Source organism: Physeter macrocephalus, chromosome 6 (assembly GCF_002837175.3).
Source record: "Physeter macrocephalus isolate SW-GA chromosome 6, ASM283717v5, whole genome shotgun sequence".
NCBI classification, from domain to species: domain Eukaryota; kingdom Metazoa; phylum Chordata; class Mammalia; order Artiodactyla; family Physeteridae; genus Physeter; species Physeter macrocephalus.
In genome coordinates, this window is record NC_041219.1 from 52,297,300 (window position 1) to 52,315,839 (window position 18,540).

An 18,540-nucleotide genomic window follows, 5' to 3' on the forward strand; every position below is an offset into this window, starting at 1 on the left:
CCACCCCCCCCCCCCCGCAGGCAGACTGATGGGTCGCCGCCGCCCGCGGGAGCTGCCTTAAATGGCCTCGTGTGATGCTGCCGCCGCCCAGCCTTGGCGCCCCAACCAAGAAACCTACCTGGTGACGCAGTTTGTCTTATTTAATTTAATTTAATTTTAAAATAAATGCTGCATTGGTAAAGCTGGCAGTTGGAACCAGTCAGACGGCCCAGCCTGCATTTCTCCTGCCTGACTCCGGGTGGGCCTTGAGGGTCCAGCCCCACGCACAGCAATAAGGCCTCAGACGGGCTCTGCCTGCGCCACAGGCTCTGAGCCTGTTTTTATCCATTTTTTAACAAACGCGGATAGAGCCACGTGTTTGCACTTTTTAATCTAGCGCAGGAGAGGGTCTCCGAGGCTCTGGGGACAAATGTGGGTCTGGAGCTGGGCTGGCCAGACGGGGTTTTAGCTGCCCAGTGGCCCTGGGAGCTGGCCGTGAGCCAGGCTGCAAACTTGACCGCCTTAAAAAAAAAAAGCACCCCCCCCGCAGCCTGGCAGGCACCATGGGCTTACTGCTGGACCTGTTTGTTAAGTACTCCTGGAATAACTTCCTGCACTTCCAAGTGGAGCTGTGCATGGCCGTCATACTGTCCCATGCTGCCGGGGGGGACAGGGCTGTGGCCAGTGGACCTGAGGACGGGCTGGAGACTCCACCCTCCATCGGGGACCCAGAGACCCCCCAGCCTGCCGCCAGCCTCCCCAAGAGCACGATGGTGGCCCACCTGTTCCAGAAGTGTTGCCTGGTCCAGAGGATCCTGGAGGCCTGGGAAGCCAGTGACCATACACAGGCAGCGGGTGGCATGAGGCATGGGAACATGGGACACCTCACCCGATCGGCAGCACGCTGGTGCAGAACCTGGAGGGGGGCCCCATGCAGACCCAGCTCAGTGAGGTCATCCGAGGGCTCCCCTGGGACTGCCGCGGGCTCTGGGAGAGCTTTGTGGAGGAGTCGCTGACGGAGGCCAACGACAGGAACGCGGTGGACCTGGTTAGCACCCACCATCTTCACCCCTCAAGTGAGGAAGAGGACGTGGAGGGTGTTTTCCCTAATGAGCTGTCCCTTCAGCAGGCTTTCTCCGAGTACCAGGTCCAGCAGATGACGGCCACCTTCGTGGACCAGTTTGGCTTCAGCAACGAGGAGTTTGCTGAGCAGGACAACAGCGTCAACGCCCCATTTGACAGGCTCGTGGAGATCAACTTCAGCGTCGGCAGCCCCGGTGCTGCTCTGTTTGAGGCCTGCTGCAGTGACCACATCCAGCACTTCGACAAGGACGACGACCTCTGGGAGGACAAGGAGGCACATCGTGTGGCCCAAGTGACCAGAGCCAGGTTCGGGGGCCCTCATGCTTCAGAGGGCTGCCGGAAGGACGGCCCGGAGCGCCAAGGCCAGGGCAGGGAGGAGAGCTCGGGAGCAGACGGGGACACGGCTCGGGCGGGTGCCCCTAGGGCTGCCGCCCAGAAGGAAGGTCCTCGTGTTGAGGGTGGCTCAGAAGCAGGTGCCCCATGGACGGTGTTTGATGAGCCGGAGAATTCCATGGCCTCGGGCCCGGCCCCGGCAGTGGCGATGGGCGTGGGTTCCAGTGTGGGGGCAGCCGGCTCCCCCAGTGCCTTGGCTCCAGAGAAGAAAGGCTGGGCCAAGTTCGCTGGCTTCCAGCCTTTCTTCTGCTCTGAGTCGGGGCCCAGGTGCAGCTCCCCGGTGGACAGATGTCATGGCGATGCCCAGGGTGGCCTGAACCAGGGCCCAGAGAGAACCCTTGGCCCGGCCACTCCGGGTTCCTGGAACGCAGGTGTTACCAGAAGGGTGCCCCTGGTGGCCTCCAAGAGCCGTGAGGACAAGCAGATGGCGGCTGTTGCCTCGGAGGCTGTTAGTGTGCGTCCCGGTCGGGAGGCTGCCCCCCGCTGCCCGTGTCAGTCCCCAGGTGTGGGCGGGAGTGTTGTGGACAGACGTGGCCTGTGAGGTGTCCAGGGAAGGGCCCTGGGCCCGTTTGGCCCACAGAGTGGGCTGAGTGCGCCGCCAGCACACCTCCAGACCTGGCCTCCCTTGCGCCTGTGGAAGTGACCTCTGCCCCGGTCGTGGCCGTCCTTCCCGAGGCTGCCATGGCGGCCACCACAGTACCGAGCAACGCCGGCCCCTCCCTGGCCACGCTGGCAGTCTCTCCTGTGCTGGCCGTGGCCGTCACCACTGCAGCCCCAGCTGGCCCAGCTGTCTCCACGGCGGCCGCCCTAGGGACGGTGACAAAGGACAGGCAAACTGACGGGCCGCCGCCCGCAGGAGCTGCCTTAAATGGCCTCGTGTGATGCTGCCGCCGCCCAGCCTTGGCGCCCCAACCAAGAAACCTACCTGGTGACGCAGTTTGTCTTATTTAATTTAATTTAATTTTAAAATAAATGCTGCATTGGTAAAGCTGGCAGTTGGAACCAGTCAGACGGCCCAGCCTGCATTTCTCCTGCCTGACTCCGGGTGGGCCTTGAGGGTCCAGCCCCACGCACAGCAATAAGGCCTCAGACGGGCTCTGCCTGCGCCACAGGCTCTGAGCCTGTTTTTATCCATTTTTTAACAAACGCGGATAGAGCCACGTGTTTGCACTTTTTAATCTAGCGCAGGAGAGGGTCTCCGAGGCTCTGGGGACAAATGTGGGTCTGGAGCTGGGCTGGCCAGACGGGGTTTTAGCTGCCCAGTGGCCCTGGGAGCTGGCCGTGAGCCAGGCTGCAAACTTGACCGCCTTAAAAAAAAAAAGCACCCCCCCGCAGCCTGGCAGGCTGTCCGCAGTGGGCAGCGGGGGGCGACTGGCAGGAGCTGGCCACGGGCGTGCAGGATGGGGTGCGGGGGGCCCAGCAGTGCGCGGGCGTTGGGGGGCTGCCCTGCACCTGCCGGGGAGGGCGGGGTATTTCATGTTATTGTTCTGATGCTCTCACAGGGCACCCAGACCCCGCGACTCCCAATAAAAGTTGTTATTCTCACCGACAGACCTGCGTATTGTTACGCTGCGGGCCCTGGAGCCCCAGCCTGGCTGGCAGCAGGGGTTGCCTGCTGCTCCCGGGCCCGTCTGAGTCAACTCCTGAGTAAAGACTCTTTTTCCTTTGTGAAACGAGCTCCGTCTGGAGGTTGCGTCTCGGGCAGGGACCCCAGACCCACAGGTTCCTGGGCAACAGGAACGTCAGCCCGACGGCTGTCTGTAGGCCCAGGGAGGGCCTGGGTGAGCCCCGCCTTAGCTCCCACGGACGGGTGCGGCTGCCGGCCGGGCCCCCCGCACCACCAGCCCCCCTGACCAGGAGCTGTGGCCGCCACCCTGACCACTCCGGGATGTTCTCCCAGCCGCCGCGGTGCCACATTCCACCCCACCCCCCCCCACCTGCTGCGAGTGAGGCCCTAGCCGGGGTGGGACTCACGTCTGAATGGGAGAGTGACCCGCGTTACAGCCGAGGCTGGGGCGGGGCGAGGATGGTCGGGATCCCAGGGGAGACGCCGAGACAGGCGTTTGGAACCAAGTGCCTCATAGCAGAGGCCGTCGGGTCCCCGGGCCCCACCTCCCCATACACAAGCCCCCCAAGTCAAGTCCTCAAACACCCTTGCTCTCCAGAGCGCCCACCCTCTCTGGTGTCTCCCCCTCCTCAGGCCCCGTCCGACAACTAACTCCATCCATCCCATCGACTGACTCTCATCATCTCACCAGGGAGGGACCAGCAAGTCTGGACTCCGGACAGCTTCCTGGGGGCCACCTCCCCTGTACCCCCTTCTTCACAACACACACACACACACACACACACCTGTAGGTGGCGCCTTGTGCGCCAGCCCCAGGATCGCCTCTGAGGCCTGGAGGGATGGGTGGCCGGGCACCAAGCAAAAGCCTGGTGACGCTGGCCCCCGCCGCCCACCCCGGCCCCAGGACGCGGAGGAGACGCAGGCGCGCGGTGTGTCATTAGCGCTCTTTATAGACTCTGGTTCTAGGAACAGGTGGTCTGCGGCCGGCCGGCCGGGGCCGGCACGCTGACTGACTGACAGGGCGGGAGGGGGGATATTTACAGGCCCACCGCGAGGGCTGTACCGTGGCTGCTCCCGGCGGGTGCTCAGCCAGGGCTCCAAAATAAGTTGGAGCTGGCCGGGCGGGGCGGGGCGGGGCGGGGGGCTGTACACACATTTGGGGGTGGGGCCTCAATACTGTCAAAGGCGGGGGCTGTAAACATGGCCGGGGGGCCCTGCCCACCCCTAGTGGTCTGTAACGACTGGACGCAGAGCCACCGAACAGGGCCGGGCTCAGGCGTCCGACAGGCAGCTCTGGATCTGGTCCACCCACTGCTGGGCTGACGGCACGTCCTGGGCACAGAAGTTGTAAACACGACGCGTCGTCTTCACCTGGGGACGCGGGACACTGACTCCAAGGCCCCACGCGGGCTGCCCCCCCCCCCCCCCCCCCCCCCCGCACCCCAACCGCAGCTCACGTCAAAGAAGGCCTTCTCGTCCACGGTCTTGGGGGCACCCAGGGTGGGAGTGCCAGGCGCCACGGCCTCCACCTCTGCCAGGTCGATGAAGCCCTTGCACTCCGTGTCCACTCGGTGGTCGTAGTAGCGCAGCTGAGCAGGGGCAGGAGGTCAGGGCAGGGCTCCCTCAACTCCCTCCCCACCCACCCCCACCCCCGCACCCCAGCCGCAGCTCACGTCAAAGAAGGCCTTCTCGTCCACGGTCTTGGGGGCACCCAGGGTGGGAGTGCCAGGCGCCACGGCCTCCACCTCTGCCAGGTCGATGAAGCCCTTGCACTCCGTGTCCACTCGGTGGTCGTAGTAGCGCAGCTGAGCAGGGGCAGGAGGTCAGGGCAGGGCTCCCTCAACTCCCTCTACCCCTGCCAGCCCACTGACCACTCACCTGGTGCTTAGTCTTGTCCAGCACAAACCAGCGGGCCTTCCAGGGCTTCATGAAGGCCCCTTTCTTGTACAGGGTGCCCTCATAGGACCTGCGTTGGCAGAAGAACCGGCCAGAACAGCCATCAGGGCCCGGCAACGGCCCCGCCTCCCCACCCCCGGCAGCCCCAGCAGCAAGAGCGAGGCCCCTGTCCCCAAACCGACCCAAGCCCGGAGCACTGGGCAAGGGAACACGAAGAAGCCTGGGGCTGTCCCCAGAAAGGACCCCCTCACGCCCGTCACAGCACAGACGGGAGGGTCCCACACCAGAGCCTCAGGGTCTCAGGGAAACAGCCCTACGTGCAGAGCAGGGGCCCCTGACACGGAGCAGGAAGGTCTGGGGAGGCGACTGCGGCAACGCGGCCCCTCCAGGCCCAGAGGGTGGGATGCAGCCTGCCGGGCCCCAGCCTCTGCTGGAAGCCGCCCCAACCTCACTGGGCACTTGGCCCACCTCACGGGTATCCCATGGTCCCTGTCCCTCTCCTCCTCCGCAGCCACCGTGGCCCAGCTGTGGTCGCCAGTTCCATATCCCAAACCCCTTCCAAGCCCACCAGCTTCTCCCCGGCAACGGTCACAGCTTCGGCTCAGGCCACCCTCATGGCCTCCCCGGCAAATCAGTCCACCTAAGAAATAACTAGAAGCTCCCCAAGGGCACCTGCCCCCCACCCATCTGAGAATTGCCTGGGACCCCAGTTGAGCCCCCCTAGCTCAGACATGTCCGTGGTGCAGAGAGAGCTGCTTCTCACACCTGTTCTCACTCTCAGCTGTCTGGAACTGGCTGTACAGGGTGCTGGTGCTGCGGCGGGCTGCCTGGCGGGAGCCGGACGCAGTTGAGCCGCTGCTCTGGTCACTGTCCAGGCTGAGGCTCAGGGTGGAGCCCACGGGTCCCTCCTGCAGGTACACACCCAGCGAGCGGCGGTGGTGGGGCACACTGGACACCAACAGGGAGCTGGGGGTGCCCTGGGGGCAGGAGGGTGGGCCCGTGTCAGGGGGGTGGCCTCCACCTCCTCCTGGCAGCAAGCCCACGCCAGCCCCCCACACCCACCCCCGCTCACACGTCCGTCTTGCCGGCCTTCAAGGCGCTGGGCAGCTTTCACCCGATCCCAGGCATCCTTCCAACGCTCAGGGGGTCGGCCCAGCTCTGTCTCCAGCCGCTGCAGCTCCTGGAGGAGAATCAGTGAGAGATTACACAGAAGAAAGTACCCAAACTAGAACACGAAAGGACAAAAGGATGGAAGATGTAGGAAAGGAGACAGGGAAAAGGTACAACGAACATGCAACTGTCGTCCAGGAGGAGGAGGAGGAGGTGAGGGGGAGGGATTGGGCAAAATCAGTATTTGGAGACAACAGTTGAAGAGACATCGAAAACGTAATCAAGGGACTTGCCTGGTGGCACAGTGGTTGAGAACCCGCCTGCCAGTGCAGGGGACATGGGTTCGAGCCCCGGTCCCGGAAGATCCCACATGCCGCGGAGCAACTAAGCCCATGTGCCGCAACCACTGAGCCTGTGCTCTAGAGCTCGCGAGCCACAATTACTGAGCCCACGCGCCTAGAGCCTGTGCTCCACAACTACTGAAGCCCGCGCACCTAGAGCCCATGCTCCGCAACAAAAGAAGCCACCGCAATGAGAAGCCCACGCACTGCAACGAAGAGCAGCCCCCGCTCGCCGCAACTCGAGAAAGCCCATGTGCAGCAACAAAGACCCAACGCAGCCAAAAATAAGTAAATTTAATAAATTTAAAAAAAAAATCATTAGACAAGCAGAACGGCAGGAAAATAAGAAGCATCCTCAGGGGAAAAGTTAAAAGAAACAGATCCAGAAATGAACTAGACAATTAGCATACAAGAAGTTCAAAACAGTTGTTATAAATACATTTAAGATTTAAAGAGGGACATAATGGTTGCGCAGATGGGGAATCTCTACAGAAAAGAAAAACTATAAAGAAAAATGGAAACACTAGAGCTGAAAAATACAATAAAGTGGAAAATTCATTAAATAGGCTTAAGAGCACATTAAACATAAAGAAAAGAGCAGTAGAGTTGAAAACAATATAACAGGAATCATAAAAATGAACTGCAGACAGGAAAGATTGGAGGAAAAAACCAAATACAGCCTCAGTGACCTATCGGGCAAAAAAGTCCCAGAGAAAACGAGGGACAAGATCATGCAGAAAAAACTTTAAAGACATAATGGCCTAGGGACTTCCTTGGCGGTCCAGGGGTTGGGACTCTGCGCTTCCAACACAGGGGGCGTGGGTTCGATCCCTGGCCGGGGAACTAGGATCCCGCATGCCGTGGGGCACAGACAAAAAAAAAAAGAAAGAAACAATGGCCTAAAATGTACTAAGTTTGATTAAAAGTATCATCCCATACATCTAAGAAGCTTAAAGAACTCCAAGCAGAACAAACACACACAAAAAAACCATGTGATGGCCAAATTGCTGACACTAAAGATGAAGACAAAACCTTAAAGGTAGTTAGGGAAAGAAAGGGTGATGTTACACACGGTTTACAAGCATAAGAACGACCACCAACACTCAGAAACAATGCAAGCAGAAAGCACTGCAACGACATCTTTAAACTGCCAAGTATGAAAATCTGTCAACCTAGCATTCTACATCCGAAGAAAACACCCTTTAAAAAATAAAGGCATAGATGCAGAGCAACTGAGCTTGTGCGCCACAACTACTGAGCCTGTGCTCCTAGAGCCTGCGAGCCACAACTACTGAAACCCGTGCACCTAGAGCCCGTGCTCCACAGCAAGAGAAGCCACCGCAATGAGAAGCCCGCGCACGGCATCAAAGAGTAGCCCCCACTCGCCGCAACTAAAGAAAGCCCAAGCGCAGCAATGAAGACCCAACATGGCAATAAATAAATAAATAAATAATCCTTTTAAAAATAAATAAATAAAGGCATAGAAAGATAAATTAAAGCAACGATCCCATTTACCATTGCATCAGAAAGAATAAAATACCTAGGAATAAACCTAAGGCGGCAAAAGACCTGTACTCCAAAAACTGTAAGATGCTGATGAACAAAACTGAAGATGACACAAACAGATGGAAAGATATACTGTGTTCTTGGACTGGAAGAATCAATACTGTTTAAATGACCACACTTACCCAAGACAGTCAACAGATTCAATGCAATTCCTATTAAATTACAAATAGCCTTTTTCACAGAACTAGAACAAAAAATTTTTAAATTTGTATGGAAACACAAAAGACCCCCAATAGCCAAAACAATCTTGAGAAAGAACAGAGCTGGAGGAATCATGTGCCCTGATTTCAGAATATACTACAAAGCTACAGTAATCAAAACAGTGTGGTACTGGCACAAAAACAGACACAGATCAATAGAACAGGATAGAGAGCCCAGAAATAAAACCCATGAACCTATGGTCAATTAAACTACAACAAAGGAGGCAAGAATATAAAATGGAGAAAAAACAGCTTCTTCAATAAGTGGTGCTACGTGCTAAAAAATGAAATCAGAACATTCTCTAACACCATATACAAAAATAAACTCAAAATGGATTAAAGGGAATCCCCTGGCAGTCCAGTGCTTAGGACTCCACACTTCCACTGCAGGGGGCACAGGTCTGATCCCTGGTCAGGGAACTAAGATCCCACAAGCTGCATGGCACCACCAAAAAACACAAAAGGATTAAAGATCTAAGTGTAAGACCAGATACTGTAAAACTCCCAGAGGGAAACATAGGCAGAACACTCTTTGACATAAACCACAGCAATATTTTTTTGGATCCATCTCCTAAAGTAACAGAAATAATAACAAAAATAAACAAATGGGACCTAATTAAACTTAAAAGCTTTTGCACAGCAGAGGAAACCATAAACAAAATGAAAAAGCCTACGGACTGGGAGAAAATATTTGCAAACAATGCTACGAACAAGAGATTAATTTCCAAAATATACAAACAGCTCACACAGCTTATTATCAAAGAAACAAACAACCCAAGCAAAAAAGGAGAAGACCTAAATAGACATTTCTCCAAAGAAGACATACAGATGGCCAACAGGCACATGAAAAGATGCTCAATATCACTAATTATTAGAAAAATACAAATCAAAACTATAATGAGGTATCACCTCACACCAGTGAGAAAGTCCATCATTAAAAAGTCTACAGGGGAGGGACTTCCCTGGTGGCAGTGGTTAAGAATCTGCCTGCCAACACAGAGGACAAGGGTTCGATCCCTGGCCCGGGAAGATCCCACATGCCACGGAGCAACTAAGCCCGTGCACCACAACTACTGAGCCTGCGCTCTAGAGCCCACAAGCCACAACTACTGAAGCCCGCGCGCCACAACTGCTGAAGCCCATGCGCATAAAGCCCATGCTCCTCAACAAGGGAAGCCACCGCAATGAGAAGCCCACGCACTGCAACAAAGAGCAGCCCCCGCTTACCGCAACTAGAGAAAGCCCATGCACAGCAACAAAGACCCAACGCAGCCAAAAATAATAAATAAACATATATTTTTAAAAAGTCTACAAATAACAAATGCCGAGAGGGAGTGGAGAAAAGGGAACCCTCCTACACAGCTGGTGGGAAGGTAAGTTGGTGCAGCCACTATGGAAAACAGTATGGAGGTTCCTCAGAAAACTAAAAATAGAACTACCATATGACCCAGCAATTCCACTCCTGGGCATATATCCAGAAAAAGCAAAATCTCTAATTCAAAAAGATACATGCACCCCCCACCCAATGTTCATAGCAGCAATATTCACAAAAGCCAAGACACAGAAGCAACAGATGAATGGATAAAGAAGATGTGGCGTATTTATACAATGGAATACTACTCAGACATAAAAAGAACGAAATAATGCCATGTGCAGCAATGTGGACGGACCTAGAGATTATCATACAAAGTAAGTCAGACAGAAAAAGACAAATATGATATCACGTATGTGGAATCTAAAAAAATGATATAAATGAACTTATTTACAAAATGGAAAAAGACTCACAGACATAGAAAACAAACTTATGGGGGCTTTCCTGGTGGTCCAGTGGTTAAGAATCCACCTTACAATGCAGGGAGCGCAGGTTCGATCCCTGGTCAGGCAACTAAGCCCAGGGGCCACAACTGAAGAGCCCACATGCTCTGGATCCCATGTGTTCTGGAGCCCGCGCACCACAACTAGAGAGAAGCCGGCGGGCCACAACTAAGACCTGATGCAGCAAATTAATTAATTAATTAATTTAAAAAAACTTATGGTTACCAAAGGAGATGGATGGTGGGAGGGATAAATTAGGAGTTTGGGATTAACATATACACATTACTATATATAAAACAGATAACCAACAAGGATCTACTGAAGAACACAGGGTACCATAGTTAACATCTTGTAATAATCTATAATGGAAAAGACTCTATAAAAGAATATATATATATATCTGAGTCACTTTGCTATACACCTGAAACTAACACAACATTGAAAATTAACTGCAATAAGAACAGAAATGGTGAAAATAAAAAAAAAAAGAAAATGAAGACATTTTCAGTTAAAAAAAAAAAGCTGAGGGACTTTGTCACTAGCAGATTTGGATTACAAGAAGAAACATTAAAAGTCCTTCAGGCTAAAGGGAAATGATACAATACCAGCTCTACACTGAGAATGAAAAATACTGGGCACAGCAAATAGAAGGCTTTTTCCTTGTTTCCTAATTTTTTTAAAACAAAGTTGACCATTTAAAACAACCATAATCCATGCTCTGTGCTGATGTCACAGGTAAAAGCAAAAGGGGTGATGACAAAGGCAGAAGGACAGGAGTGGGCAGTTCCCGTGGCGGGGGTGCAATTCAATCCCGGATGGGCTGGGACTGCAGTCACTGACAACCACTAAAAATAACACAAAGATACAGCTCAAAAGCCACACAAAGTAGACAACATGGAAAAGTAATACTCAACTGTCAGGAAAAATAACAAAAGGAAGAAAGCAGCAAAAAAAAAAAAAAGTCCAATGAAAGAAATGGGTAAGAAGAGGAGACCTGACCACGTGCTGAGTACCAACCAGAAACTCACCGTAACTGTAAAGACACAGACCAGTCAGAAGTGAAAGCACTACAGACAATATCACGCCACACAGACGCTGGCCTAGGGACACCGACTCCAGGAACACGAGTAGTACCAGAGAGAAAAGGACGGTCCTCTGCTCTCTGTGCTTGTGGATCCCCTTCACCCACAAAACCATGACCCAGGCTCCCCCAAACCCTGCGTGGCCAGTGCCTTCAGCCTGGGCCTCTGCTGGGTTGTCAAAACCTTTTCACCTGCTTGTTTACACCTCACCACCTCCCTGAGAGGCAGGAATCAGCCTCCCCACTTTCCCCACAAGGAAGCGGAATCTCAGGATGCTTGGATATCCCTCCAAAGACACGCAGCCAAGGGGTGGGGAGAGGCATGCAAACCTTCCTGTGGTCCGGACCTGAGGCCCCAGGGGAGAACTCCGGCCACTGGACAGCCACCCGCTATGCCATCCCAGCCTCCCCCAAAACCCCAACCCCAAGGGGCTCTCTTCTCTCTTCCAGGGGCCCGTGTCCCACTGAATCCTGCTTGCTGAGGCTGAGCAGACACGCCCACTAAGTCCGGCAGAGGGAGAGGGAGAGGGAGAGAAGCCTGAACACCAACCCCAAGCTTCTTCCAGGCCCATCTCTCTCTGAAGGGGGCACCACCAGGCAGGAGGGAACCCAGCAGAGCACCGTCCACATCGGGGGGCGGGGGCACGGCCACCGGACTGACGTGCGCTAGGAACCCCTCTCCCCTTCTCAGGGGCCACACGCACCTCCAGCAGCTGGGAGATGGCGTCGGGCTGGGCTCGGGGGCAGCTGTCGTAGCAGGGCCACACCACCCGGCGCCTGCTCTGCGGGGCACCCCCATCGGGCCGCTCCTCCTCCGGGGGCTCGGGGGGCCCCTGCGCCAGCTCCCAGTCATAGGGGGGGCCCTCGGCCAGCGTCTCTTCGGTGTAGAAGTCCCACACCTTCAGGTTGGACACGTTGCTGTACGGCCGGAGGACCTGGGGGCGGGCCTGGCGTGAGCACCGGGGCGCGCAGGGGCCCGCCCACCCCGACCAGGTCCGGCTCACCTCCGCGTCCTCGGGAGCGTACAGGTAGTTGTAGAACACCGGCGTCCTCTTGCTCAGCCGCTCCACGTACTCCCACACCGAGCGGCAGGCCGGCTGGCCCCGGCGCTCGCCCTTCTCCTCGTACAGCAGCCCTGCGGGGGGCAGCGCTGAGCCCGGCCCCGGCCCCGCCCACCCGCTGCTGGGCGCGCCCCTGTGCCCGCCGGCCCCGCCCCCCCGCCTTCACCGCCCCCCCACCCCCCCCCACGGCTGCTGGGCGCACCCCTTCTTCGGTGTAGAAGTCCCACACCTTCAGGTTGGACACGTTGCTGTACGGCCGGAGGACCTGGGGGCGGGCCTGGCGTGAGCACCGGGGCGCGCAGGGGCCCGCCCACCCCGACCAGGTCCGGCTCACCTCCGCGTCCTCGGGAGCGTACAGGTAGTTGTAGAACACCGGCGTCCTCTTGCTCAGCCGCTCCACGTACTCCCACACCGAGCGGCAGGCCGGCTGGCCCCGGCGCTCGCCCTTCTCCTCGTACAGCAGCCCTGCGGGGGGCAGCGCTGAGCCCGGCCCCGGCCCCGCCCACCCGCTGCTGGGCGCGCCCCTGTGCCCGCCGGCCCCGCCCCCGCCGTACCCAGCTCAATGCGTTCGTAGTCTGAGTCCAGCAGGAAGGTCCGGAAGCGGTGGGACGCGTGATGGTAGCCGAGGAACTTGAGGTAGAATGGGCTGAACTCGAACTCCATGGGGAACTGCAGGTGGACCTGTGGGGCGTCCGGAGTCAGCGGCCTGCGGTCAGCACGCACAGCCCCCCCCCCGCCACGGCCGCCCACTCACCTGGTGCACGCAGTCCAGGAACTGCAGAAAGACTGGCGTGAAGCCACTGCTTTGCCCGGCCAGGGTGTGGGCCCCGCGGTGGCTAAAGCGATGGCCAAACGACAGCCACTCCTTCTCCACCAGCAGACGGAAGCCCTCCAGGGTGCGGTAGAAGGGGTCCGAGAGCAGCTGCACCAGGGACACCACCTGCCAGCAGCGCCGTGGGTCAGCAGAGCGTGGGGACCTGGCCCAACCCCAACCCCCACCCCGGCCACTGCGCACCTGAGTGGTGATGTCCCAGCCGTCCTCCAGGCTCACCAGGACAGAGGAGCCCGAGTCCAGGAGCTCCACCACCAGCACCGACACCTGCAGCAGCTTGTGGATCTGCAGGGACCCGCAGCCCCTCAGCACCTCCCAGAGCCCGTGGCCTAAGACTCCAGCACCCAGCCGGGCCCCCAGGACCCACACATCCACAGGAGCGGTGGCCGCGCGGGCCCACGCCAGGGGACACCCCGCGAGGCAGCATAGCCTGGACGGACCCGAAATGCTCTGGCGTGCTTCCTCCCACCTGGCCGCCCACCCACCCGCCCATCAGCATCTTCTGGGCCTGAAGAGGCACCCCTCTCCTTGACGTGCCCAGCCCCACCCTGACAGAGAGCAGAGGCCTCCGACACAGCTGGGCCCTGGCCCCCCTCCCCTGTCCAGGAACCACCACTGGGAAGCGGCCATCATCCCCTCCCGAAGCCCAATGCCATCCAAAGAGCAAGCACAGACCCCCCCACCCGTGGCTCTAGGTAAGTGGGGGACCCGGCACCCAGGCAGGCACCGGACTGCCCCCGCCCGTCGCATCCCCTCCCGCCGGGTAGCCCTCCACCACGGTGGGGCAGGGGCCATGGAGAGACCTGGATCAGCCACTCTGAGTCTTCCAGCGAGCACAGGAAGGAGGCTGAACCGGGCTCGGTGGCAGGGCAGCCGGGGACACACGCCTTCAGCAGCTTCTTGAAGCTGCCTTTCACCTGCCGTGCCTCGAACACCTCGATGGGCACCAGCTCCCACTGCTGCAAGGGGTCTGGCCGTACACCCTGGGGAAGCCGGCTGGTGAGACGCGCCCAGGCCCCGCGCCCCCACCTGTCCCAGGACACTGTCCCAGTCACCTTGAGCTGGGCTTTGTCTCCAATGATGTAGAGGGCTGCACGCTGGGGCCGGAGAAAGCCTGGGTCGGGGGGGGCCCCGTTGGCCTGGGGGGGCCCCATGCCTGCTAGCCGGGTGCCTACATCAGTGCTGCGCCCACCGGCCCGGACACTGCCCCATTTACCTGCACAGAGAAACCCGGTGAGCACCGAAGCAGGGCCAGGGCACCACTTACCTGGGGCTGAGCTCCCAGGGAGGGCAAAGGCGGGACTCGGGGCATCAGGCTGTTAGTGCCCGGGGCTGTGGGGAGGGCTGGGTTATGCTGGTCACACGGGGCCGTTAGTGCCAGGTGTGGGGGACGTTAGTGCCCGCGAGCAGTCACACGGGGCCATCAGTGCCAGGAGTGGGGAGCCAGCCTGCGCGGCCAGTACGGTACCTCGGGACGCAGTCCGTCTGGAGGCCAAGGCCGCCATGGGGTTGGACAGCGTGGTGACCCTGGCTCTGGGGCTGGGCACTGGGGGCACAGCAGAGAGAAGGCTCAGGCCTGGCCCCAGGCCCGGGGGTGCGCCCAGCAAGGGGGGAGCTGGGGCCGAGAGAGACTGGGTGCAGGGCTGGGTCGCCACCAACCCCCCCAGGGGCTCCAGGGACAGCGATGATCAGCGGCAAGGCCCTCTGGGCCCCCGGGGCAAACTAGGGAGCAGAGGACCCGGGGGTGGGCAGGCAGGGTCAGGGCACAGGCGGGCCCTGGGCTGCCGCCTCTGCACCCTCAGCCCCGTGGACGCTGCCTAAGCTGCTCATGACACAGCCACCAAGAGGCCTCCGCCCAGCACACAGCAGCAGCAGGAGGTGCCCATGAGGCGCGGCCCAGACGAGGCCCAGCCTGGGAGCTCCCAGCCTGGAACCTCGGAGGGTGGTTCAGTCCGGGACACAGGCAGGCCCAAGCCCCAGCACAGAGCCACCTGTGAGGACCAGGCCCGAGGCTTATGGGCTGGGACGGCCCAGCCTGGAGACACAGGGAGCCCGCAGGAGGAGGCTCCGCAGTGGCCTCTGGATTCCTAAGCCTGCACCTGGCTCTGACCCGGGCTCACTCGCCTCTACAGAGAGGGCGCAGGGCACCGGAGGCCAGCACGGCGCCAGCCCACTACGCTGCAGGCAGAAGCCTGGTCACCCAGTGAGGATGGTGTGTCCTCGTGACACAGAGTCTGGACCGGAACCGGTGTACGGCTGAGGTAGCCGAGACCCTGTATGCCCCTAGGCAATGAGGGGGAAGGCCCGAGCCCAGAACTCGGGGGACACCAAGAAGCAGCATCAGTGGGCTGTGGGGACAGTCAGCGATGCCCAAGCAACACTAGGGAAGACACAGGCACTAGGAGACGAAAGATCCTGTGGGGAGGGTGCTGCATGCAGGGGCCACTCAGGACCTCTGGAGGGGGCAGAAGGGAGGAAGACAGCGTAACCCTGAAACATACTGAACGATGGACTCTGATGTTTGGAAAACTAAAAGCCACTCAAACTAGAGAGTGGCATTCCCAGTAGAGGACCCAGAGGAGTAAGGCCTGTGCCGCTTCAGAGGGTGGCACGGACTCCAGCGCTTCCTAGGGCAGCATCCCCATTAACTACCGTGAGGACAGCCTGGCCACCCTGTTCCCAGCCCCCTTGGCCCCAGTGCCCAGCAGGTGGTAACAACAGCTACAGACGGAGCACTGAACTACAGGCCGCACGGGGACTGAGGGGCTGGTGTGCGCCAGCAGCAGAGGAGGTGCCTACGGTTGGCGTGCTCCTCAGGCCTCACTTGGGAGGGGTGAAGGCCCTCCAGCTACAGGAACGAGTGCACCAGGAGGCCTGGGCCAGCGTGGGGGCAGTTGGCGATGGGGATGGCTGCAGACTCGGGTGGTGAGCTCACAGGACTCAGGGTGGGCAGAGAGGGAAGAATCAAGGACGATGCCCCGGCTTCTGGAAGGCTCAGCCCCGCAGGTGGTCTGCCAGCCCCCAAGCCCACCTGAGAGCTAGAGCAATGCATCTGGGAGCCAGTGCATCTGGAACCTAGAGCAGCAGCAGAGAAAAACGCAGACAAGTGTGAGGGGAGGGAGGGAATCAGGAAGGCCTGAGCGACAAGTGACCCCTGGTGTGATGTCTGCACAAGCCAGGGTGGGGGAAGGGTCTCACAGAAAGAAGTGACCCTCGTGTGACATCTGCCAGCTCTGCACACACAACCGCCAGGACGACTCCAGGTGTGTACAGATCCCTGGTAAACACTGTCATCACATCTGCTGAGGTACAGGCAGAGGCTGGCTCAGGCCAGCATCTGGGCAATGGTCGGGCCCAGTGCGGGCAGCCTCGCAGCCCTCATGCCTCCAGCGGGGTGATGAGACCTCCAAGCACGGACTGAGAGGCAGCTCGCTGATCACCAGCATGAGGACCAACATGGGCTAGATGGCAGCTTCGAGGAGGCCCAGCGGCTTTCAGGAGGGCCAAGAGGATGAACCAGAAGGGACCAGAAGATCAGTGAGGGAGGGTCCAGGAGGGGAGATGCGGGGAGACAGGAGCAGGTAGGGGAGAGGCTGTCACGGGGGGGGGGAGATGGGGGAGATGCGGGGGCAGGATGGGGTCAGGTGGAGGGTAAGCGGGGTGCAGAAACGATTGCCTTGGAGCAAGATCCTGGGGTGAGGCTGCCCATCCGGACACAAACCCTCCCCTGCCTGCAGGCCCTGGGGCCCTCCTGGGTGTCTTCTGTCTAAAACCCTCTCCCAGCGCCAGGCATCCACATGGCTCACCCCGCCACAACAGGGTCCCCGCCTGTCGGAGATGCGGGGAGACAGGGGCAGGTAGGGGAGAGGCCGTCACGGGGGGGGGGAGATGGGGGAGATGCGGGGGCAGGATGGGGTCAGGTGGAGGGTAAGCGGGGTGCAGAAACGATTGCCTTGGAGCAAGATCCTGGGGTGAGGCTGCCCATCCGGACACAAACCCTCCCCTGCCTGCAGGCCCTGGGGCCCTCCTGGGTGTCTTCTGTCTAAAACCCTCTCCCAGCGCCAGGCATCCACATGGCTCACCCCGCCACAACAGGGTCCCCGCCTGTCACCCCAGGAGACCAGACCACCGCTTGTAGACAGCATGCTCTACATGGGTCTACAAGGGTCGCCCTGCACCAGTACCCCGACGACAAGGGGTAGGGCCCAGGATGGCCCCTGGGCGCATGCCCCAAATTCCTGCTGCCTCCTCTGTAAACCCTCAGAGGAGTGGTCAGAGCTGGGCCTCAGGACACTCACCTGCTCCCGCACCCCAAACACTCTGCCCCCTTGTTGGCCTGCCCTCCACAAATGCCATCACAACCCCCCCCCCCGGTCCTCCCGCCCCGAGCACCCTCACCGTGACTGCCCATGTGGGCCGAGGAGAAGCCGCTGAGAGTGTTGCGACCGGACGCATCAGCATAGCGCGGCATGGAGCTGACCACGGCCTGCAGGTACTTCTCCTGCTCCAGGCTGCTGGAGTCGGCCTGGGACTGGCCTGCGGGAGAAGTGCAGCTGGGGGCGGGGCGCCGGGGGCGGGGCGCCGGGGGCGGGGCGCCGGGGGCGGGGCGCCGGGGGCGGGGCGCCGGGGGCGGGGCGCCGGGGGCGGGGCGCCGGGGGCGGGGCGCCGGGGGCGGGGCGCCGGGGGCGGGGCGCCGGGGGCGGGGCGCCGGGGGCGGGGCGCCGGGGGCGGGGCGCCGGGGGCGGGGCGCCGGGGGCGGGGCGCCGGGGGCGGGGCGCCGGGGGCGGGGCGCCGGGGGCGGGGCGCCGGGGGCGGGGCGCCGGGGGCGGGGCGCCGGGGGCGGGGCGCCGGGGGCGGGGCGCCGGGGGCGGGGCGCCGGGGGCGGGGCGCCGGGGGCGGGGCGCCGGGGGCGGGGCGCCGGGGGCGGGGCGCCGGGGGCGGGGCGCCGGGGGCGGGGCGCCGGGGGCGGGGCGCCGGGGGCGGGGCGCCGGGGGCGGGGCGCCGGGGGCGGGGCGCCGGGGGCGGGGCGCCGGGGGCGGGGCGCCGGGGGCGGGGCGCCGGGGGCGGGGCGCCGGGGGCGGGGCGCCGGGGGCGGGGCGCCGGGGGCGGGGCGCCGGGGGCGGGGCGCCGGGGGCGGGGCGCCGGGGGCGGGGCGCCGGGGGCGGGGCGCCGGGGGCGGGGCGCCGGGGGCGGGGCGCCGGGGGCGGGGCGCCGGGGGCGGGGCGCCGGGGGCGGGGCGCCGGGGGCGGGGCGCCGGGGGCGGGGCGCCGGGGGCGGGGCGCCGGGGGCGGGGCGCCGGGGGCGGGGCGCCGGGGGCGGGGCGCCGGGGGCGGGGCGCCGGGGGCGGGGCGCCGGGGGCGGGGCGCCGGGGGCGGGGCGCCGGGGGCGGGGCGCCGGGGGCGGGGCGCCGGGGGCGGGGCGCCGGGGGCGGGGCGCCGGGGGCGGGGCGCCGGGGGCGGGGCGCCGGGGGCGGGGCGCCGGGGGCGGGGCGCCGGGGGCGGGGCGCCGGGGGCGGGGCGCCGGGGGCGGGGCGCCGGGGGCGGGGCGCCGGGGGCGGGGCGCCGGGGGCGGGGCGCCGGGGGCGGGGCGCCGGGGGCGGGGCGCCGGGGGCGGGGC

The 18,540-nt window shown here is 61.3% G+C and overlaps 2 protein-coding genes across 3 annotated transcripts in view; one reads left to right on the forward strand and one right to left on the reverse strand.

Moving 5' to 3' along the window:
* PPP6R2 (protein phosphatase 6 regulatory subunit 2) overlaps window positions 1-3,748 on the forward strand; it is an 82,631-nt gene extending 78,883 nt beyond the window's left edge. Inside the window, exons 26-29 of the mRNA XM_028490789.2 lie at window positions 21-71; window positions 530-772; window positions 880-1,822; window positions 1,909-3,748. Coding sequence (XP_028346590.2) covers window positions 21-71; window positions 530-772; window positions 880-1,822; window positions 1,909-2,337 — 1,666 coding nt within the window. The 3' untranslated portion in view covers window positions 2,338-3,748. The remainder of the gene's footprint in view (window positions 1-20; window positions 72-529; window positions 773-879; window positions 1,823-1,908) is intronic.
* Window positions 3,749-3,939: 191 nt separating this feature from the next.
* The window catches only part of SBF1 (SET binding factor 1), a 32,343-nt gene continuing 17,742 nt past the window's right edge, over window positions 3,940-18,540 (reverse strand). The window contains exons 28-41 of one of the 2 annotated variants that reach the window (XM_024127194.3): window positions 17,323-17,460; window positions 14,393-14,470; window positions 13,980-14,140; window positions 13,728-13,907; window positions 13,108-13,209; window positions 12,847-13,032; window positions 12,647-12,773; window positions 12,427-12,557; window positions 11,736-11,966; window positions 5,991-6,098; window positions 5,684-5,895; window positions 4,901-4,988; window positions 4,696-4,827; window positions 3,940-4,393 (exon numbers count right to left, since the gene is read on the reverse strand). In XM_024127194.3, coding sequence (XP_023982962.1) covers window positions 4,295-4,393; window positions 4,696-4,827; window positions 4,901-4,988; window positions 5,684-5,895; window positions 5,991-6,098; window positions 11,736-11,966; window positions 12,427-12,557; window positions 12,647-12,773; window positions 12,847-13,032; window positions 13,108-13,209; window positions 13,728-13,907; window positions 13,980-14,140; window positions 14,393-14,470; window positions 17,323-17,460 — 1,973 coding nt within the window. In that variant the 3' untranslated portion in view covers window positions 3,940-4,294. The remainder of the gene's footprint in view (window positions 4,394-4,695; window positions 4,828-4,900; window positions 4,989-5,683; window positions 5,896-5,990; window positions 6,099-11,735; window positions 11,967-12,426; window positions 12,558-12,646; window positions 12,774-12,846; window positions 13,033-13,107; window positions 13,210-13,727; window positions 13,908-13,979; window positions 14,141-14,392; window positions 14,471-17,322; window positions 17,461-18,540) is intronic. The other variant, XM_055085371.1, reaches the window with a different exon arrangement.